The sequence below is a fragment of the Physella acuta genome, unplaced genomic scaffold (assembly GCF_028476545.2).
Source record: "Physella acuta isolate Inbredline_101_S28 unplaced genomic scaffold, ASM2847654v3 ptg000737l, whole genome shotgun sequence".
In the NCBI taxonomy this organism is placed as follows: Eukaryota; Metazoa; Mollusca; class Gastropoda; family Physidae; genus Physella; species Physella acuta.
The window spans coordinates 150,737-173,827 of record NW_026732255.1 but is presented as its reverse complement, the minus strand read 5'-3'; the positions used below and the strand labels follow the sequence as shown (position 1 = coordinate 173,827).

General features: G+C 36.4%; 2 protein-coding genes across 2 annotated transcripts; one reads left to right on the top strand and one right to left on the bottom strand.

The window, feature by feature from the left end:
* Nucleotides 1–3,856: 3,856 nt before the first annotated feature.
* Nucleotides 3,857–9,670, bottom strand: LOC131950100 (uncharacterized). Its single transcript, XM_059312144.1, has 2 exons — nucleotides 7,510–9,670; nucleotides 3,857–6,409 (listed from the first exon to the last, which is right to left on the bottom strand). The coding sequence occupies exons 1-2, from the start codon at nucleotides 9,097–9,099 to the stop codon at nucleotides 6,203–6,205; spliced, it is 1,797 nt and encodes a 598-aa protein (XP_059168127.1). The 5' UTR covers nucleotides 9,100–9,670; the 3' UTR covers nucleotides 3,857–6,202.
* A 4,144-nt stretch (nucleotides 9,671–13,814) lies between these two features.
* On the top strand, nucleotides 13,815–19,576 carry LOC131950105 (neuronal acetylcholine receptor subunit alpha-3-like). The gene is made up of 6 exons (XM_059312149.1): nucleotides 13,815–13,973; nucleotides 15,093–15,226; nucleotides 16,514–16,688; nucleotides 17,120–17,265; nucleotides 18,212–18,388; nucleotides 19,072–19,576. Exons 1-6 carry the CDS (start codon nucleotides 13,815–13,817, stop codon nucleotides 19,574–19,576), a joined length of 1,296 nt encoding a protein of 431 aa, XP_059168132.1.
* The last annotated feature ends 3,515 nt before the right edge of the window (nucleotides 19,577–23,091 follow it).

Here is a 23,091-nt window from a genome sequence, read left to right as displayed (position 1 = left end):
ATGTCCAATATAAATATTTCCTACATTAACTCAGTCCAGTTGGCACACGTGAAATTTTATTCCGCATGCAAACTATGAACTGCTCTGTCATGATCCTTGCATCAGCTTTATGCGTCGTCCAAAAAGCAGACAAACTGCGACTTGGGACTACGTGAAACAATTTGGCTCTTTGAATACTTCTAGGCTGCGAATATTGATTTATCGTTATTCGGAAACAATTTTTTACTCTTAGTTCTAGATCTAGCCTTGGCCAATATTAAAATGGATCTGAATACTTTTGTTATAGTTATAGTAGTAGTTGTTATATCCACTTCTTACACTAAGGCTACAGCAACTTAGTATATTTAGGTTATTTATTTTTTGTTTTAAGAGTAGGCTAAACATTTATGCTGAAACTTTCATGGCTGACTTATTTGAAGCAAATAAAACGTATTTATCCCCTTGCCATAAACTATAGGTCTACTGCGTAAAAGTATACCTCCAATCATAAACAAGGTGATATGTGTTTAAAACAGATTTAAAAAAAAAAATTAGCCCAATATTTAATGCCGTATCTTGTAAATAAATAAATCAAATAATCACGTGACATTTGGAGGATTCAAGTGCATGTTGTCGCTGAAGAGACAATACGTCACACTCATGGAGGATAAAAAAATAAATTCCGACTTTGGTGGCGATGATCTATGGGGGGGGGGGGGGGGGTAGGGTTAAACATATTACGTAATAGACGTGCGTGGTTTTTTTAAAGGTCTACATAATTTTCTAAAAATAAAAATTATTGAAATTAGCCCGCATGAGGATGGAGGTTTAAGCTTGTTAGCTTGATGTGTGGGACGGGGGAGGGGGGGGGGACGGGGGGGGGGAATGTTGTGACGATCCATTATGACATAATGAGAGAAACAAATACTATTCGCTAACATTACTTGAAGTTATTTATGGATATCCAAAAATACTTATTTATGTTGTCCTACTAAGCGAATATACATTTTTTCCCAAACTTAATGGACGTAGTGAATGAAGCTATCTTAAATCTTAATCGTTTCTTTCCGTTGGATTTTAATCTTTTGAAACGTAAAACTAAAACCAACAAACGCTGTTTCTATTTTTTGTTGTTGAATGGTTCTATTTATAGAACCTCTTGTTTTCTCATTCGTTCTTACTTTGTTTATTGTTTTTGTGCGTAATACTGCTTGCCCTTTTAAGTAAATGTGGAAGTGTTTCACTACTTAGGCTAAACGTAAACAATACATGACCCCATGCGTCACAAGAGCTAAAAATAGTCAAATGGAAACCTAGGGTTTGTTTACACGTACTCCAACACTGCAAGCGGCCAAATGGCAAATCTAGTTTTGAAAATCCGGTAGACCTACGTGACGACGCGAGAAACCTCCCGAAACTTATTTTTAGAATCGCGTCATCGTTTCTAAAAATAACTCTCTTAGTCACAGGTCAATCCCCTAGATGTACTGGTAGAAATGAGGAAAAATATTTATTGGGAAAACTAATCTTTTAAACTAATCAGACAAATAACATTGTTTCAGGTTAATACATTAAAATTCCCTAAAAATTAGACTCGCTTTGTACAAACATAAAATTGTTTTGAATTAAATCAAGATCTCGATCTAACCTGAAGTAGAATTAGAAACAACAGTTGTTCAAAAGATACATGTATTAATAGGTTGTTGCACGTAGTTTTTAAACTCCACTAATTTCGAAATAAATTATACCAGAATAAACTAGATTTTTTCCACTAACACATTGATACCGATTTTGTGTCTCTAGCTTCATTAGGAGCTAAGAAATGGCCTTTTTAAAATTTGTGGGCGTGGCAAAAACAGCCTAGACCTACGCAGTGGCGTAGCGAGGTCGGGTGTAACCCGGTGCGGCACTTAATGGTGTCACACCCCAGAGGCGTAGCGACCCTTCCCGGGGACAAACTTTCAAGTTTTCGATTTGCACCCCCCCCCCCCTCAAACTTTTGATTTGCACCCCCCTCAAGTTTTTCTCTATATATTTTGCTATTTTTTGCCTTGGTGTCACCCCCCTAAATGGTGTCACCCGGTGCAGTCCGCACCCCCCCCCCCCCTTCGCTACGCCCCTGGACCTACGTAATGTACATAGTCGATTCTGATCTGATATTTGTTTTATAACAAAATAGGCCACGATGTTAATATCAGTAGCTAAAACGTCTACTGTGCTGTAAATAAATGATTTTTATGCAGGTTTTTGTCGTGGACGGGGGTAATTAAACGGATTAAGACTATATAAACATATACGTTTATATAGGGACAATTCGTGTATATATATAATTATATATATATATATATATATATATATATATATATATATATATATATATATATATATATATATATATATATATATATATAGGCCTACAGTATATCGCCTATTCAGGGCTTATATATCATACACAAGCGAACCGATGCCTGTCAATGTAGGCCTACTTGAGACAGCTATCTGGCCCACCCCTGTCTACGCCAACACTCCAGGAAATAACTAAGTTGTAGCTTGACCGAAGTAAATAGGCCACAGACCTCTGTATTCTTGTACTAGTAACCTATTCCCTTCTAGATCTAGTACATGTCATACAAAATGTCGATAAACCAATCACTTATTAGCCAAACAAGTAATATAAGTCCATCAGTTCGATGTCCAATTTAACTAAAGTAAGCTGTTTAAATTTCGGTAGGCCGAAAGAGGGGATGGGTAAATTAAAGTGTCGAGCCGGCAACGCTATCGTACATCGTGTAGATCTAGGTCTTCTTTTTAAATACTAAGAAACATGTTTGTTTCGGTTTAATTTTGTCTAGGGGCGAAATAGTGGGTCAGTTGGTAGGGCGACTGAACTCGAATAAGAATATGATGGCTGTTGGATACGTTTTGGTTGAAGATTAACTCTACTATAAATTATAAACAAAGCTGGCTATATAAAATTAAGACGCTGTAGGCAATACACATTACGACTAAAGTACCGAGACCCATATGCGTTGTAGCCATCTTTACAAATTACAATCTTCACCACCTATCGCTACACTCAACACGAGTCGACGGTGTCAGGCATAAAAAAAGCCTCCATTAATTAAATCCGTACGCGGTGCACGCAAGGAAGTCGTGATCACAGGTAGTCGTGCCTTGACGTTGTTTTGTTGCTATCCTCTCATAACAACATAATACTATTCTATTAATAGCTGTCATGTAGCCCAACTACAAGTAGGTCACTGGCAGAATACATTGGGTTGTAGAACTTTGAGAGGTATTCGTTGTTAAAAATAGTGATCATTTTAACTAATTTAGCATTAGGTCTGTATACTAAATATTTGCCCCCCCCCCCCCCCCCCCTCCACCACAATACACTGGCAGAATATTATTTGGTAGAATTTAAGACAAGAGTATAACTGGATAAAAATAGTGCTAATGTGAGGATCAATACAACTTTCCTTTTTAATTTTTCCAGGAAAAAATAATAGGACAAGTAGCCTACAATACAAGTAGATCTATCATTTTAAGTGACAAAATTGTGAAACAGCAGTTAATTGACCATTTGAATAGAGCTCTAAGAAAACTAAGACCAGCTAGTATCTTGGTGTGTTTAATAAGGCAGTCTAATAATAAATTTTACTATTTAAACAAGTAGTTAATCAGGTATATATTTTATAGAAGTAAGTCCCTATCCTCAAGATGAATTAATTCATTAAGAGGAGACTACAGACAGCTAAACGTAAAAGTTAATTAACCATCCCATCTTCCAAGTAAAACCACCTACACCTAAAATTGATTTCTTTGAGGCTTTTTCCTGTAACAGTTAAGTATAAAATAACAGAAGACACCATTTCACATTGCAAAGTACATTCAGTAATTTATTTAATTTCAGGACAATATTACAATTACAATCAGAAATAGACATTAATAGATCAACACGGTAGGTATTGAGAGTAAAGTGGTTAGGTGTGTGCTGATGTTGCTATCAAAGCAAAATTCTCAAGGCTTGAGTGGAATAGTCACAACTATTTTATTCATAGTATATGGAGAACTATTAAAACAGCCACAACTATTTTATACATATTTATAGTTTGTACACAATGTACCAAGAAGGATAAAAACTTTGATTTGAGGTGTTATGGATTGCCATTTTTAAACCGAATGTGTCCACAGTTATTAATAAAAGGTAACACAATCATATTGACGTTAGGTACCAAGGGATACTCAGATGACATTAGGTGCCAAGGGATACCCAGAGTTTAACAACACTGCTCAATCACTAGTTCTCTTTAAAGTTTAAAGAAAGGAAAAAAATTGAACAAAATGTGTTGACAAAGGCTCAGCCTCATTGTAACTAAACCTCAACCAAAAACATGATCCCTATTCCCTGTAATATAAACACAAGTGTGCTAATAGGCTGTTACAACATGATCCACCACCACTACACCAGCAAGGTGCTGAAGACCACAGCTGATTAGACCTGGCAGGCAACAAATGACAGGATGAACACATCACCTATCTGATGATGCAACACTGATCTAGTTTTGTGTCAAATGGGAGTGATCTGATAGGTGTGAAGAAACCTGATGAAATAAGCTGTGAAAATTTCTCAGTTTCCAATCTAATAAGAAAAGTACTAACATGAAGAAGAAAGCCTAACCATAACTAGTAAGATTTATATTAAAATAAAATGGAATTAAAAAAGTAATTGTAACAAAAACATACTTTGAACAGTGCAATCTATAATAGGCTATAACTGCCATCTACTGTGGGAAAACTGCTAATAAGATATCCACATACACCACATAAACATAAATTACATTCATAATTTTAAATTACTATAAATTAACTAGGCAAGATTATTTTTTTTTTACTAGGTAGCTTTAGAAAAATATAATTTACCTTTCATTTATTATATTTGAAAGTATTTTTAAAAACAAGAAACAGAGAAAGTAACATTTAAACCTTCAGATAAATACTTCAGTTAGATCTAGATAAGGCAGACTGTTCAATTTTCAAGTCGTATGCACTTAGTATTAAAAGTATTATACCAGGGGCTTATCTGAACATATAATTCTAAAAATTGATCAAAATTTAATGAAGAAAACTTTAAAAAGCCAAATAAGTCAAAATAAATACAAAAAAATTAGCAGCAATACTAAGGAAATACATGACATACACTAACAAGAACAGAACAATACTTGTGTGGTTCACAAATCACCAGCTGTTAAAAAAAAAATCTGCCTGGTATAACTTCAAACCACTCCCTGGATACAATTTGAGGACTTTCTCAGAGGTTTAGGGCTGCTTACCCCAAAAATACCTTTCCTGAAGCACAATATCACTAGCATTTCATTCTTTTTGCCGAAAGTGAACATTGAAATGATTGTAATTTAACAAATCTTTTGTCACTCATGATGTATTATTTTTCACGGAATTAACTACTTAAGTTAAACTTTTGTTTTACTTCAGAGAAGAAAAAATACATAAACAGCCACTTACGTCCTATGACAGATAATGGTGTTAACTTCCAACAATGCAGTGGAAAAGTTTTATAGAAGGAAGAACTTAAGTGTGCAATAATTCATTTAATGTAGAGCAATCTAAATTTACCTCACCATGTTGGCTAGGACTGTCACACAGGCATACACCTATAACAATCCCTGCCAATGTAATGTTGTCAGGTGGGTTGGATTACAGGGGATGCATGTAAATAAAACGTACCCGATTTAAATATAAGAGCTGAAGTGAAATTTTAACTAGCAGAAATTTAAAAAAAAAAAGGTACAGAAAAGTGACGAAAGAGAAACTGCAAATTTGAGTTGTTGACAACTGGATTTTAATATTAAGGAGGGCAAATAGACTGCTATTTAACGCAAGTGAGTAACACTATAATTTGGGTTTCAAAATCATAATATTATGAAGAAAATCATACTAATAGACAGCCCTGCAGCTTGAAGCAAGAACACACTGCTAATAAATTAAAAACATCACAACAGTATTATATTAGTAATAATAAGAGTAAGTTAAAATACACTATAATACAATTACAGATGGGTACAAGTAATACAAGAAATCAACATACACAAGATATATTTGCTTTATAAAAGCTTTTATCAGTAAAAATGTTCTCAGAAACAAGAGTCTATTGTATGTGACAGGACTAGAAGTGAGATACTCTACAGTTACAAATAGTCAAAACTTAGTGAGGAGATCCACATAAATTGTTGCGTTCTACAATTTTCCTACGATGAAGCTGTCCCAAGATAGGTGAAATGATACTGCTAGCTTCTTGAATGCGCCTCTGAAAACGCTCCCTGTCCAAAGCATAGTTCTGCCAAATGCCACCACGATCTTCTGAACCCACAACGTGAACTGTCAGCAACCTAGGTTCGGCGGCAAAATGAACCTGAAAAAGAAACTAACTACTTAGACATGTGTAACCAAAAAAAAAAAAATGCCATTACAATGAACATAAAATTGAGTACGATAAAAATAATATGCAGGTAAATTACAAGATACTGCTAAATGTTTCATAACCAAATATAACCCTAACACGAGCATCCTTTCCTACAAACAATATTTGCTACACCTCAAGTACCTAGTGAATAATGCATTGTCAATGTTTCTTGGCTTTGATGATCTAGGAAAATAATAATAGCTCATCATTCAATAAACACTATCCCTGTATAATTTCTAGAACTTCTACTTCAAACTTCAATGCAGTTCCAGTATATGCAAGAGCTCACTAAATGTGCCCTCAAAATTTCGTGACACTATTTTTGACTTCTAAAAAAGTTGCTTCCTTAAAAGTATGCTAATGTTAAAAAAATGGGAGCAAGTTTCAGTACAGCAGTTTCTGAAACTAACAAACATACAGTTTAAATTTTGTTATAACTAGTAGTAATACTAGTATTGTGAGGTAGAACACACCTCAGCTGTCGGGTGTTGCAGTGTGCCACAGGTTTTGTTAACATCAACCACTGTGTCCTTTAATAAGAATGTAAGCACCATGGTAGTGCTCACAGGGAAGCCAGTGTTGCTGCTGGTCACCTGACAGCTGGCTGATGCTCCTGATTCAAACAAACAGAAGCCATGGTGCTCAAGGGGGAGCCTGGAGTACCAAATCTAACCCTAAATGGGTGCAGCCCTGACAAAACTTTATTTTTTTAACAACAGCAACCCTGTATTCTCATCAACACCCCAAAGTGTGATGGCGATTGGATGAAAGGTGTATTAATGGATAAAGGACATACATACACTTTCATTTATGACTACCAGAGATCAGAACTTTAAGTAAAAGTGTAAAAAGGGAAGCTTAAAAAAATAACAATAACACCCCATCAGGCTAATTAATTATTTATAGGCCTACTTCATTGGCTATTCATTAGCTAGGAATATCATCATAGACATCAGTACCCAAAAATATGATCTCAAGGGACAAAAAAAAAAGGTTAACTGGTTGTAAACAAGATGCAAATAGTAGCATGACAAATTAAATTTACACACCTTGATACTAGGATCTTGAATAATATCAGTGGAACAGGAACGCTTACAGCTGCGAAATCCAGCTGATGGGTAGTTTTTCTCCCATTTAGCATTAATTTCTTTTAACAATTCAGAATCACCGCTGTCATCTTCTGAATAACCTAAGCACAAATCTTTATTTGGCAATTTAGAGATCAATCGATCGAGACAAAGACCAGTTTGAAAATGCAACTCGTCTGGTAAAACAACACCAATGCAGCTAAAGCTAGTTTTCTTTGCTGGTGTGCTTTCGCAGGAATCAGACATATATGCAGAAAAAGCCTGAAGGGTATGCGCGAAAGCATCTGTCAAAGAGTCTTCATCAGACCAATCTGTGCTGTTATCTTCACAATCACTTGTATCAGAATTATCAGAGTCTGAATCTAGTGTAAAAAATATACTAACACTATTAGACTCTGCTGGTTTCTTTTGCATAGATTCTTTAACTTGAGCTTTTGTGGAATGTACATGGTTGTTTTCACATGATAATAAAGTGTTTGTTTCCTGGCAGGCAGAATCTTTGACAGAAGGATTAACGTTATCGTAACTCTTTTCAACACTGGGGGTTGAAGAGTTGGCATGTTTTTTCTTCTGCCTCATTCTTTTTTTCTGTTTCTTTGAAGATGGACGACCTTTTTTGACAACTTTTCTTGGCATTAGCAATACGTCTGACTTGTTTACTAGTTGGGCATGAGGACAATGTTTCGCTGTACCCTCTGCAGATTTCACCACATCAGGGCATAAACTAAAACTAGTAGAATTGCTGCCAAGGGTTACATTTTCTACAATTTCTGAATTATCACAGACTTCTTTATCACCAATAACATTCTCAACAATTGAAACTGTATGTACATCTACATTTTCTGGCTGTTTAGGCGGGGAGTCAGCCTCTCCATTGACCTTTTGGTCATTATCTGAAGATGTAACTTTCATTGTTTTAACACTATCACTTGGTAATTTGTTTAATCCTAGAGAATTTTCCTTTTTGCAGTCGCCTACAATGCTGTAAGCTCCCATTAATCTAATTGGAAAGATGTGATTAAATTCTGGACTGATATTGTCAAAAGGGTCAATAAAAGATGCTGCCATGCCTTTGGGATAATTTTTTTGGTCTTTCATTAAAGCTCCTGAACAATGCATGCTCTGCTGTACTCTAGGCAAGCTAAAAAATTTAGGCTCAGTTGCAGTGGTAAAAGTTGGGCTCCTCTTTAAATTACTCAGGCCTGTGAGAAGCTCAGGTGATGATGACGATGACACCAACTTTTTTTGAATAGATGTCATGTTAGTGGGATGACTGGCGTACGAGTAAGCTGGAACAAAATTCAATCTATCTGAACTTTCATGTGAAATTTCACCAACACTATTCAGCCGAATAAGTCCTGGCATTTTTGTAGATTTAGAACTATGGATTTGAAATAAATTGCTGGGATTATAAGTTAATTTAGTTGAATCCACCATGGAGCTGCTTCTGCTTAGAAACTGAGTATCACCATCCCTTGTTTGTTCATGTACTACACTACTTTTACTACTTGCTTGAGTTCGCCATGGCCACAAGGAAAAAAGAGACTTCATTAATTTAAGATGAACTAAAAGTAAGAGTCTCCAAAGGCAAATTACAATAAAATATTCTCAGAAATTAATTAGAATCTAGATTCTCTAAATCTAGAAAATCTACTTGGCTGTTCAGGTAGGTGAGAACAGAAACAGCTGGCCTCGTTCAAACAACAAAATTGGTTGATTTTATTGTATTTATGAAACAAAACAATTAAGAAACAATATAGGAGAATACGATGTGACACTGTGTTGTTGTAATTTTGCACTTCAGTCAGCTGAAGAATTTGTTGATTGTCAGAATGTCCTTTACCATTCACAGGAAATCTACTTGTAACAACTCCCACTGGTTTGCGAGGAATGTCTGAAAAACGCGGTCGATTTTGTTCACAAGCACAAGCAGCATCAACCGTATGTTTCCAATATAAATCTCTTTGAATTTCAAATTTAAGAAACTTATTACTTTTGACTGAATTTAAATCCGTTAGCGATGACTCCATAATAACAGTTGTTGAACTTATAAGAATATTTTTGATTTCAGTATTTGATAGATCTGACTCTCCATGATATTTTCAACTCAGTAAATACTCAATTGAAGAACATTTTACTAACGCCGGAACTTGTAGCATCCACTCTGAAAAGTAGTTCTAAATATTAACTTGACCAACAAGAATAAAAATTGACATAATGTCGAAAATAGTTTTTCAAAGATCATATCAATTATGTAAATATAATATTATATGTATTTTACACTTTATAAATTCAACCTAATATAATGCTCCTGAATACCGTAAAAGTATATTTATAGATTTTTAAAAAGTAGTCTGAAATCGCCGATTGCATCAGACCGATAGATCCTGATAGAGATCTAGCCTAAACGTTAAAAATAATTTAATACGGCAGTAGATTTTAAAAAATTAAACAACAAAAAAAAAATAATAAATAACACAACTCAGAATAAGCATGCTCCATCTTTCTCCCATTCTCCTCAATCCAACACGATTTCCCTTTCTTCATTGAAACTTATAAATCGTATATTTTCAGCTTTAGCTACTTCTAATTTTACGTTGTTGTTTTCTTTTTTTTAAAATTAATGGCTAAGCTAGATTTTGCCAACATAAAACACTAATGAAACTTTTAAAATTTCCTCTTCTGTTATTAACTATATCTAGATCTAGATATATAAGTCTATAGTATAGAAATCTACATTCATACTCTTTTTTTTAAAAGAAGAATAAAAAGAGCATACACAAAGTATTTTATTTAAATGTTATCTTTTAATAATTAAAAAAAAAATTAGACAGTTTTTTTTTTAAAAAGTATTATTTTAAGGGAGTATTATAGATCTCGATCTACCTCCGCCTTTCATTTTCGTCGAAAAGTTTTATTGCTGTTTTGCAACAGATTTAAAATTGGCACTGAGACAGTCCCAGAGCCTTTTATTTTATGAATGAGGACAATGATGTAATTGGGCATACTAAGTATTAAGATAAAGCTTAGTAGGATAGAGCTTTTTAATTTAGCTCAAACAATATCTAGATATGTTTGTATCTAATGCCTAAACTAAGCTAATTTCGATAAATCCTTTTAAACTTCAAATTTTTTTCTAAGGGAGAGTAACCAGGAATAAACAAAATTACACGTAACTTGAGAAGTCGTCTTTCCTGTTGCATAGATTTTCGTTCAAAGCGTGTAGGCTTACATAATAATTTAATATTATCTATGTAGTGTGAATGATAAAATGCAGCACTGTAGCAGATACAACTTTTTGATAGTCTATGTTTGAAGTGATTTATTATATGACTTTCAATGTTGAATATATTGCCTATGATTAATTACAATTTAAACAAAAAGGTAACAAGGAGCGTAGTATGAGATGAGTAAGGGAGGACGGGGTATGTTGTCAAGATCTTGATGTAGCCGATTGTGTCATAAAATTAAAAAAAAAGTGCTGCAACAGGAAAAAAAAATGCCGCAAGAAATAACACTTTTAATTAAGTAAACTTTTCTCCAAATCCGTTTCGTCACATTCAACATCAGTATTAGCCACGACAGGAGGAGAATATTACAATACAAATTCGAACGTAATTTTGGCTGTAGATCAACAGTGTCTACTGCCCCACGGCAATGGCGATTTTACTCAGGCCATCTTTCAGTTTGACATCAGCGTTTCTTTCAGCCTCCTCCTCCCCCCCCCAGAAAGAAATAGAATTTATTTACAAAATATATACTTTGACCAGTACCCGCCCGCTCCACCCTTCCCGAACCAAATGGAATTCATATAGAAAACATATACTTTTACCAGTGTCCGTCCCCAACCCCCCCCCCCCGAAAATTTTTGTTTGCCCCCTCCCGAGAAATACATTTGGGAGAAACACTGAATAACATTCGCGTAATTTAACTTTCTTACGCTGTCTCCAAGTAAAATAACTCATTATATTTGCACCCAATGGTATGTACTCAGCAGGCCGGGTCAGTGGCGTAGCCAGGATCGTCTCAAGGGGGGGGGGGGTTCCAATTTTTACCCGGGGACAAACTTTCGATTTGCACCCACCACTCAAACTTTCGATTTGCACCCCCCCTCAAACTTTCGATTTGCACCCCCCCCTCATACTTTATATATATATATACCGAGGGGTCTATGGGGGGGGGGGGTTATGACCCCCCACTTACCCCCCCTGCCTACGCCACTGGGCCGAGTGATAGTGTATTAGACACCTTGCAGGTGGTGCGGGTCCGCGACATAACATGTCAATATTGATTTTTTTTTGTTGAATTTTTCATCATATAAAGTACACAGTGCGAAATCACTACACACGCGATTGGTTCTAATTCATTATTTTGACGTTAGATTTAATAATTTATTCATTTGCTATTCAAATCAGGCTAGAACTTAAAAAAATATTATCGATATTTTTAAAAGACAAAAACACGTAAGCTGAGTGTGACTTCTTTTTAGACGTGAATAATAAAGTTGCCTTTCAGGAGTTGGCGGGACACGACGGAGGTGAAGTAGTGAAGTAGAGTTCACCTGTTTCTGTGACCCCAGCATAGGAAGTGATAGTGTGTTCAGACCTATGTTCATCCTAAATCTGCGATATTTTATGTTTGTATATTTTAATTGTATTATTTGATGATGCTGCTCACTACGAAAGAGAAAGTAAGAAACAATCGGTTTTCTATTTAATGATTTAACTCTGACGGTTAGTATAATTGTGTAACGAAAGGTAATATTGAGGAATGGAAGGTGATGTGTATGTTAATTTTTAGAATCGCTTGCTTTTGCTGTTTGGAGTGTAGCATTATGTAAAGCTCTTTAATTTCTTTAAACATTTTGTAAACTAACATACATGTGTGTTCTTCTTCTTCTTCGTTCTTAATTTTAGTGTTGGATATTAAGGATACGTATCAACTGGTTATGCGCAATTGATGCCATTGACTCCGATTTCAGCCTGCTTTTCTTTTTGGATTTGCATCCATAGCCTTTGTCCAACAAAGAACAAAATAAAAGGCAGCAGTTGTTTAATTTTGGAGTTGTCCCAAGCTAATGAGCCTCACCTGCCCGAGGGTTCGAACTCGAGACTTGAGTTTTACCGACTCGAACACACCGACCCCCTAACATGTGTGTTAAAATGTACATTTTTACATGGCTATAAATGGCTGGAGCAACGCCTAGCCGATAACGGCTAGTATACCCTATGATGATTACCCGATTACATCAGAAAGAAACGCTTAACAACCAATGTTACATAAATCAACCCGACTCAGAATGACTATGGTTATACTTTAATTGCATATGAAATCAATAAAACAAATACAATTCGTTGACCAAACTCTCGATAAACGATCTTGATGCGTGTATCGCCAGCGTAATAGCAGCGTTTAAATATGATTCGACAGCAAACAGTTATGTCGTCCACAAATTAAAAGCCTATTGTTTGGTTGTTTGACCGCCAGTGGCGTAGGCAGGGGGGGGGGAGGTTAAGGGAGGTCATAACCTCCCCATAGACCCCTCGGTATATATATAAAAATTATGAGGGGGGGGGGTGCAAATCGAAAGTTTGAGGGGGGGTGCAAATCGAAAGTTTGAGGGGGGGGGGGGTTGCAATTCGAAAGTTTGAGGGGGGGGGGGGGTGCAAATCGAAAGTTTGTCCCCGGGTAAAAATTAGAACCCCCTCCTTGAGACGATCCTGGCTACGCCACTGTTGACCGCACATTTTATAGGCCTAACTTTGGGAGTTCAGTCCTGTCATAATTAACGAGAGCACATTGCACATTTTGGATTTCTATTTTTCAAATTCTCGTAATGTTAGGATAGTGGTAGCGAAATGAATTCATAGCTACAAAGCGGAACTAGATGCTATAATACTGTGATTGGTGCTTAAATATTTCATGTTGGCTTAACAAAAATGAAAACAAAATGTCAGTTTAATGGACATGCTACTTATAGTAAGCTATTAAATATAATAAAATTACTGATTGTGTTGCTTAGATCTAGTTCAGATTTGTTTGTGAATTGATAAATAGATATTTACCTTTTTAACACATTACGGAAATAACAGTCTTATTGCTAGATTTGTAAGAAACACAGGGCTTCAAAGGCATTTTATGTGTTTTTAACCTCCCTCCCCCCCACCCACTCACCACACACTCATACGATAAAAGCTAAATTTACAGTTTTGGGTACCATGCCCAACATGTTGTTCTTATTACTTACCACCCTGGCCGTGACGTCAATGTCGAGCACCAGCACCAACACCACACCCACATCCACATCCACATGGAGAAGCACACGGTCTGAAATCAAACGTCAGATCATGGACAGAAAAGATGTCAAGTCTAAGTTAAGTCCTGCGTCAGTTGTGGACTTAACTTTTAAGTTTTATGCGTATCAGGTAGGTTGTTAGCTTATTTTAATTACGTGAAATACTATTAGTATCTTAATTATTATAGTTAGAGAAAATAAATCCTTTTTTTTTCTTTGGATTGTTTACGTTAATTCTCAGGGTAATGTTATAATGCAGGGTTCCGAAAAAGTTCCGTTTCGGTTAAATGTTGTGCCTTTTAAGGTTCTAAATTACCTTATCCGGCTATATTTACGGATCGGTAAAAGATTCAATTCCAGATAAAGTTAACTTTTCAATGAAATTTCGTATCCTGTTAAATTTCCGTTTCTGCCTAAATTTCCGTATTCGTCCGGTAAATTTTCCGGATCCAATTAAGTTACCAAATCTGGATCAAATCCCTGTTCAGTAAAATTTCGTTTCGGGTTAAATTTCTCCCGCTTATACATAACATTTTCAGTGTTTCTTCCAGACTTTTTTCATCAGGGGGAGGGGGGGGGGGGGGGGCACTTGATATTTTCGGGGGGGGGGGGGGCGGTCAACATTTTTCGTGGGCGGACGGCGGACACTAGTAAAAGTATATGTTTACTATATAAATTCCATCTCGTTCGGGGGGGGGGGGGGGCGGTAGACTTTCTTCGGGGTGGGGGGGGGGGGGGGGTGCAGAGACCCCCCGAAGAGATGCATGGAAGAAACTCTGGACATTTTCATATCCTGTTAAATTTCTGGATACGGTTAAAATGCCGATTCTGGATAAAAATCCGTTTTCAATGACATTTTTCGTTTCTGATTAAATTTTGAGGTTGTGGTGGGGAATGTTTTATCCTGTTAAAATAATTAATATAATGTTAAAACCAGTTATTATTACATTTTATTTCGTAGACTACCAATCTTGGCACAATGCTTAAATTTAACGTTAAACCCAATTAAAATCAACATTTAATGTTGTACTTAAAATGTATTCCTTATTGGTCAGTTTAGTTAATTTAAAGCTGATAAAAATTTTGTATGACATAAATTTTATTAAAAACTCTTTTAAAAAAATACTATTTTAATATTGTTATGTATTATCATATTTTCTTACATAAATTTAGCATTATAAGGTCTTCAAAAAAGAAGCAATGCAAGGAATTTAATTTTAAACATTTTGACTAAAAAACCAATTTTCAGGTTTTACAAGGGGATGAAGTAGAGCAATCGTTCACGACAGCCAACTACATTGAACTACGATGGGATGACATGGATCTTACATGGGACATTCGGGAGCACCCAGAGACACCATTTATAGCCTTCGACTACGATGAGTAAATGTCTTTAAAGTTGATTCTTCTTTCTTCTTAATTAAAATAAAGGTACAAAAACTTTAGTGTCATTAAAGCAGTTGAAGTAGAGTTCACCTGTTTCAGTGGCATCGGGATGTGAAGGGATGTCGTGCTCAGCCTAGCCGCCTTTAGTTTCTCTAATGTGAGTCAGGTACCCATCAGAGCTGGGTGGACTCAATGGATGTCGTACAGACTCAAGACCAGTATCTGAACTCGAAATTTTTGGGTTAGCAGTCGAACGCTCTACCATTCAACCATACTGCCCTAATATTAATTGTAATATTGAAGTGAATTTCCTCCGACATAACTAAGTATAACGCATTAGTTTTATTCATCTGTGTACATATTAATTTTATTCGATTTGTTAAGATTTATTATCTTTACAATAGTAAACAATATCGTTTTAGTGTTAATTATTTAGTTAAGGAAAAGGGATAGTTAATAGTGGGACCAAACCCGCATTTCGAAAACAAAAGTGAATCCGATGTTGAAAGATATAGATCGATAACTCAGTCATGTTATTCATTATGATCATATTTGTAACAACTTTAAAATAACATTTAGTGTATATAATCATTATGGTATTATGCTTTAAATGATATTTTCCATTTATGTTCTTGTTAAAAAACAACATCTGACAGTATATTATACATTTTATTATAAGTTTTGGTGCAATAGTATTTAAAGAATTATATATATATATATATATATATATATATATATATATATATATATATATATATATATATATATATATATATATATATATATATATATATATATATATATATATATATATATATATCACTCTCTACGTCGCCCAACCATGTGGGAAACCAACACGCACGCACGCCGATTCTCTAACCCTCATCCCGCCCCCAACCTTGCTGTCTAGGCATGCGCAACAGACCATATCGCTATCACCCCCATCCCACCAGTCTGGTGAGCTGTGGTTCGCGCCGAATGTTTACAATCTTAGAGCCGGGTCGAATTAGTGATGGCTATTAGGGGCAGATAATTTAGTGTTTAAACGATTTGAAACTAAGTGGAGGTAACAAGTTCTGCTTGATCTTTTCATTGTCGTCTGTAAACTGTCGTCACGGAAGGCTGCTTTCACGGGGGAGGGGGGGGGAGATAAGGAAAATCGTCCTTCATGAGCTACTGATAGCGTTTTCAAGCAAAATATTTTCAGTCGCAGCATTGGTAGTGTCGAATTCACAAATTATGACCCTAACACTGCTACCATGTAGCCTACTTTTTCTTTTGTAGTTTGTGGCACCCAGAGCTCCTTGTAACAAATTCAGCCAAGGATGATTTTTCCTTGATCCGACCGATGAGTCAGAAGTTGATAGTGTTTTACAATGGTACTGTCTCATTGAGCACGCCGGCCATGCTCAGAACTACCTGCTCGCTTGATCTCACGCACTATCCGTTCGATGTCCAGGTAGGCGTTTCATTTATGTACGGTCCGAGGGCCGCATGCGGACCTTTGGTAGCTATTTTGGTTTTCGTCTTTTTTTTTCATGATTTCCATAAAAATGAAAAAAAAAAAAGAACGAAAGTAGCTCACGTGAACTTAAAGGATTTCTTCCAGACGCTTTTCTCAGGGCGGAAAAAAGGGGGGGGGGGGGTTGCTTAGGGGGGGGGGGCGATATAGATATATGAAAGAGACACTGATGTCTAAATGCAGCCCCCCTCCCCCTCTTGCATAAATTAATTAATATCTGAACTATCAGAAGCAACATAAACTACGACATTATTTACAAACAAGTTGAAAACTACAACATAAAAAAACAACAACAACTAAACAGAACCAGCAAAGCAAAGATTTGTGTTTGCCCTAACAACGTTTTTTTTTTCTTTTTGTTATTGCAGAACTGTGAGATTATATTTATTCCATACTTTGACGAATGTAACTTCACTCTAAGAATAATTGAGATTGACAGCATGCCAGATCCTTTTCGATTGACCGGAGAGTGGAACATCATCAGAAGGCATATAACCACAGAAGTCTACATGCCGTATATATACAGCATGCCTCTTGCAATGTTAGTTATCTTTGCGTTATTTTGCGTGTATTGATTAATAATTGAAAATGAAGTTATTAAATTTTTTAAAGTTTTCTGTAAGTTTTCTAATTAAATAAACCGGGAATGATCTCCCCTAAACTTTCTCGAATATTCTTATATAAAATAACAGGGGATGGGAACTCGGGCTATAGACATGATTTTTAATCCATTTTAAATACTTAAAGTTTTAAAAATAGAATAAAATCTCGTAGAAAAAAGAATTGCACACCAAGTGAACGCCAAATAAAAAAGAACATAATAGTGCGCAATATTATTAGTACTTTAAAAATTTACATGCGTTTTTTGAGAAATCGGAAGTAGCGTAAATTACTACTTCCGGTCAACGGAAATTACTAAACATTTAACAGAAGGTAGAGAATTAGATCTTTTACTTACATGTGAAATTTCATTTATCTATCTGAAATAGTACTCGAGTTATAGACTTTTGAAAAATTCAAAGTAGGAAAAGTACCACTTCCGGCTATCGGAAATCGCTCAAAAGTTGATACCCAGGCATGCGCAACAGACCATATCGATTTTGATAAAATACTTATATATGAAATTTCATCAACCTAGCTGTAACGGCACTTAAGTTATCGTGTTTACACACGGACACACAGACAGACAGACAGACACACAGACATACGGACAAGATTGCAAAATTATGTTTTTCCGTATCAGTGAGGTGTAAAACGTCGAGATTTGTAAAAATCTCGATTTTTTTTTTTGCACGATTACAAGACTTTCTCTAAACTTCGTATATACGAGAAAGTAAAAAAGTTCAAAATATTTGTTAAGTCTTAAAATTATCAATATCAACATTTTCTGTAATATAATTACCACCTTTATACAATAAAATAAAACCAACTCAAGAACTGACTCTTATTCTCTCTATAAGTGCCAAGCTCAAGATTCGCCGGTCATCTCTATTCTACGTGGTCAGCGTCATAGTGCCCATGGTCATCACGAGCCTGACGACGTCATGCGTGTTCCTCATCCCTCCAGCCTCAGGAGAGAAGGTGTCTTTCCTCGTCACTCTCTTCGTCTCCAACGCCGTCTTCTTAAACTACATCGCGTAAGTCGACGTGTTGATCTTTGGCACATACGCAGTCTAAGCAGTAAAAATATATCTAAGCAATTACGCAAACTATAGATAAGTTAAATGCGTTAAAACGATGGTGAGGAGTATGGTTGGGGACGTTAATAATAATTAACTGTGAAGACAAGCTCAAACTGTAAAAAACAATCTTTTTTTAGCCTGAGGATATGTGGGGCTAGTGAAGTAGAGTTCATCTGTTTCTGTGACCTCGACATATGAAAAGATGGTGTGGTCAGCACTATATCCTACCCAGCTGCTTTTACTTTCCCTAACGTGAGTCATATACCCAACAGTGCTGGGTGGACTTGTGGACGTTCTACTTAATTGAACCTGGATTCGAACTCGAGACTGTTAGGATTGCAGTTGGATGCTCTACCATTTGAATACGCCACCCATGTATTTTAGAATAGCACGGCAGTTTTTGAAAATACAAGCAAACAGCAAATAAAACAACCCACCCGCGGCCACACTCATAAATAGGATATATGGTTGAACAATGATTATTGTCTCTTTTACTTTATTCTCGAAGGGCTGAATGAAATATTTTTTTTGGGAGGGGGGGGGGGGGGGGAAAGTAGATTTGCTTCCTATCCTTGAAGTAATGCATGAAAGAAACTATAACAATACTAACACACATTTTCTTACTTTTTACCCTCTAGGACCACAATGCCACGCACCATGAGTCTTGATAACCTGCCCAGACTGTCGTTGTTTCTGGTCGTAGGTTTGATGGAAAGTTTTTTCGCGCTGATAGCCACCATATTCGTCATGAGAAAATATCGCCAGGAACAGGAACTCAAGAAGAAAAGGGCCCTGAACCAGCATGGTTCGAACATTCAGTATACAAACACTTCTAACAATAATGGGAATGGTCACGTCATGCGGGATCCGCTGTCTGAAAGGGAAGCTAATGATAAACATAATAAATCTACCCGAGAGTCATCTGGTACAAAAGCGAATGAGGGTGTGCAAAATCAAGAAATGTTTATGAAGCGGAACAGGGTTTTGCCGTTGGAAAACCCAAACAAGACAGAATTGGAAAAGGACCATAAGAAATCCCCGGAGAGAAAAGGGTGTGGCATCACATGGACGCAATGGGACATGGTGTTTTTTATATTGTATCACGTGACCAGTATGCCATTTTATGTTTTGTTGTTTATATGAGACTGAAATGTTAGTCTTTAAAGTGAAGAAAGTAGTAAAATGATATTCATTATTAGTTGCTAGGTAAACGTGTGCTATATTAGTTACTAAATGATAATATTGATGTTCTGGATACCTGGTAATGAAAGGATAACATAACGAATATGGATATAGTGAAGATTATAGATAAGCATATGATTTTGGTTTGAAACAGAATTAGGGATTTTCAGATGGATGTGGGGAAAGAAAGGGATAGGTAGGCTACTTGAATAATATGTAATGTCTAGTGGGGTAATTATACAGGGTGGTATATGAGAGGATGTAATTGATCTGGGGGCTAAGGACCGGGTGGGGGTTGTAGTGGCTAACGCCTTACATCCAGATACAGCATGTCACATTTAGGATAAAATTATTAGAGTTGAATTTAGTTATATGCTTTTTAAGTTAGGTTTTAATATTACGAGCCGGCCCGCGGCATAACATACGCCGCTATTTAGTTGTTGTTTTTTCTACTTTTCAGTAATTCATAATTTGTGAATTCGACAGTACCAACGCTGACACTGAAAATATTTCTTCAAAACACTATAAGTAGCGCGTTAAGGACCATAACCCCCCCCCCCTTCCTCGCCCCCCCCCCCCCCAACGTTTAAAATCGTTTCAAACTAAATTATCTGCCCCTAATAGCCGTCACTAAACCCGACTCCACGAAGGTAAACATAGCGTGAACCACAGCTCACTAAGACCATGTAGGGTTGGGGATGGTAGGGAGCGCGTTTACAGCTTGTTTTCTAGCGTCTCCCAGAAGAGAATTATATATATACTAGGCATACTGCCTAGCTTCGCTTAGGTTTTTAAATAACATTTGAGAATTTGAATACTTAATTATTTAGCGATGGATTTGGTGTTGAGTGCTTTAATTTAAACAGTAATGCTAACTTTAGAAAAAAAATGTTTTAGTTTGTCATTTAAATACCGTTCGCAGAGAAATATCGGAAAGTACGCAATGTATAAGTCAAATGGAATTAGAACTACACAGCTTCCATGAACAGTACATCTCATAGTTTTTATTACATTGCCTTTTGAAATTTATTTATTTATTTAATTGGGATACGTAACTAAATTAACAACTTAATTTTGTACTAAAACAAATGCTATACTTCGTCCTTTTCTGTTTCTGTTTAAAATAGTATACAATTATTTGAAAAATAATAATTTAAAAAACGTTACCTCCCTTGAAAACTGAACGTATGACGTATGTCTTTGTTTTTTTTTTACAAACAGTTGCTATGCTTATATAAGAAATTACGGTATATGAACATATTTAACAACTATAATGGCTGTTTCCGACGGGAATAAAGTTTTTTTGTTAGCCTCCAGGGTCGTCTACGACGTCACATAATATTAAGGGGATCGTTCGTCAATTTATTTATATATATATCTCATATAAGGAGAATTTCACTCAAGATCATCTTTTAGCCCTCGTCGAGGGCTTTGAGTCTGACCAACAGTTTTTCCATACGGCCTAGTCATCTATAGTAGTGTATGCAAAAAATTAGCCAGATATACTGAGCTTAAGTACCCTAAAGTCTGCGTTGAAATGACCCTCTGTTTTTCCCATAAAATACAAAGATTATATAGGGAAATACAACTGGTCAGTTTTGACCGCTTTACAAAGTTTTCCCAGATATGCCGAGTTTTTTGTGACACCCCTAGGTGTTCTTCTACCACCTCACAAAATATCAAGGGGGGTCGTCGGAGGAAATTTTTTTTCGTAATAGAGCTCATATAAAGAGAATTTCACTCGCGGTCACTTTTTAGCCCTCGTCGAGGGCTTTGAGTGTAACCGACAGTTTTCCCTAAAGGTCAAGCCATTGACCTAGGAGCATGCAAAAAATTAGCCAGATATACTGAGCTTAAGTACCCTAAAGTCTGCGTTGAAATGACCCTCTGTTTTTCCCATAAAATACAAAGATTATATAGGGAAATACAACTGGTCAGTTTTGACCGCTTTACGAAGTTTTCCCAGATATGCCGAGTTTTTTGTGACACCCCTAGGTGTTCTTCTACCACCTCACAAAATATCAAGGGGGGTCGTCGGAGGAAATTATTTTTCCTGATATAGCTCATATAAAGAGAATTTCACTCGCGGTCACTTTTTAGCCCTCGTCGAGGGCTTTTAGTGTAACCGACAGTTTTCCCTAAAGGTCAAGCCATCGACCTAGGAGCATGCAAAAAATTAGCCAGATATACTGAGTTTAAGTACCCTAAAGTCTGCGTTGAAATGACCCTCTGTTTTTCCCATAAAATACAAAGATTATATAGGGAAATACAACTGTTCAGTTTTGACCGCTTTACGAAGTTTTCCCAGATATGCCGAGTTTTTTGTGACACCCCTAGGTGTTCTTCTACCACCTCACAAAATATCAAGGGGGGTCGTCGGAGGAAATTTTTTTTCGTAATAGAGCTCATATAAAGAGAATTTCACTCGCGGTCACTTTTTAGCCCTCGTCGAGGGCTTTGAGTGTAACCGACAGTTTTCCCTAAAGGTCAAGCCATTGACCTAGGAGCATGCAAAAAATTAGCCAGATATACTGAGTTTAAGTACCCTAAAGTCTGCGTTGAAATGACCCTCTGTTTTTCCCATAAAATACAAAGATTATATAGGGAAATACAACTGGTCAGTTTTGACCGCTTTACGAAGTTTTCCCAGATATGCCGAGTTTTTTGTGACACCCCTAGGTGTTCTTCTACCACCTCACAAAATATCAAAGGGGGTCGTCGGAGGAAATTTTTTTTCGTAATAGAGCTCATATAAAGAGAATTTCACTCGCGGTCACTTTTTAGCCCTCGTCGAGGGCTTTGAGTGTAACCGACAGTTTTCCCTAAAAGGCAATCCATTGACCTAGGAGCATGCAAAAAATTAGTCAGATATACTGAGCTTATGTACCCTAAAGTCTGCGTTGAAAAGACCCTCTGTTTTTCCCATAAAATACAAAGATTATATAGGGAAATACAACTGGTCAGTTTTGACCGCTTTACGAAGTTTTCCCAGATATGCCGAGTTTTTTGTGACACCCCAATGTGTTCTCCTACCACCTCACACAATTTCAAGGGGGGTCGTCGGAGGAATTTTTTTTTCGTAATAGAGCTCATATAAAGAGAATTTCATTCGCGGTCACTTTTTAGCCCTCGTCGAGGGCTTTGAGTGTAACCGACAGTTTTCCCTAAAGGTCAAGCCATTGACCTAGGAGCATGCAAAAAATTAGCCAGATATAAAGAGCTTAAGTACCCTAAAGTCTGCGTTGAAATGACCCTCTGTTTTTCTCATAAAATACAAAGATTATATAGGGAAATACAACTGGTCAGTTTTGACCCCTTTACGAAGTTTTCCCAGATATGCCGAGTTTTTTGTGACACCCCAAGGTGTTCTCCTACCACCTCACAAAATTTCAAGGGGGGTCGTCGGAGGAATTTTTTTTTCGTAATAGAGCTCATATAAAGAGAATTTCACTCGCGGTCACTTTTTAGCCCTCTTC

Bases quoted from the DNA above. Each gene is read 5' to 3' on its own strand.
- LOC131950100 (XM_059312144.1), bottom strand. From the start codon at position 9,099: ATGAAGTCTCTTTTTTCCTTGTGGCCATGGCGAACTCAAGCAAGTAGT. The intron at 6,410-7,509 runs GTGTGTAAATTT...TTTCTTTTTCAG, and splicing joins TTCAAGATCCTAGTATCAAG to GTTCATTTTGCCGCCGAACC.
- LOC131950105 (XM_059312149.1), top strand. From the start codon at position 13,815: ATGTCGAGCACCAGCACCAACACCACACCCACATCCACATCCACATGG. The intron at 16,689-17,119 runs GTAGGCGTTTCA...TTGTTATTGCAG, and splicing joins ACTATCCGTTCGATGTCCAG to AACTGTGAGATTATATTTAT. The intron at 18,389-19,071 runs GTAAGTCGACGT...TTTACCCTCTAG, and splicing joins GTCTTCTTAAACTACATCGC to GACCACAATGCCACGCACCA.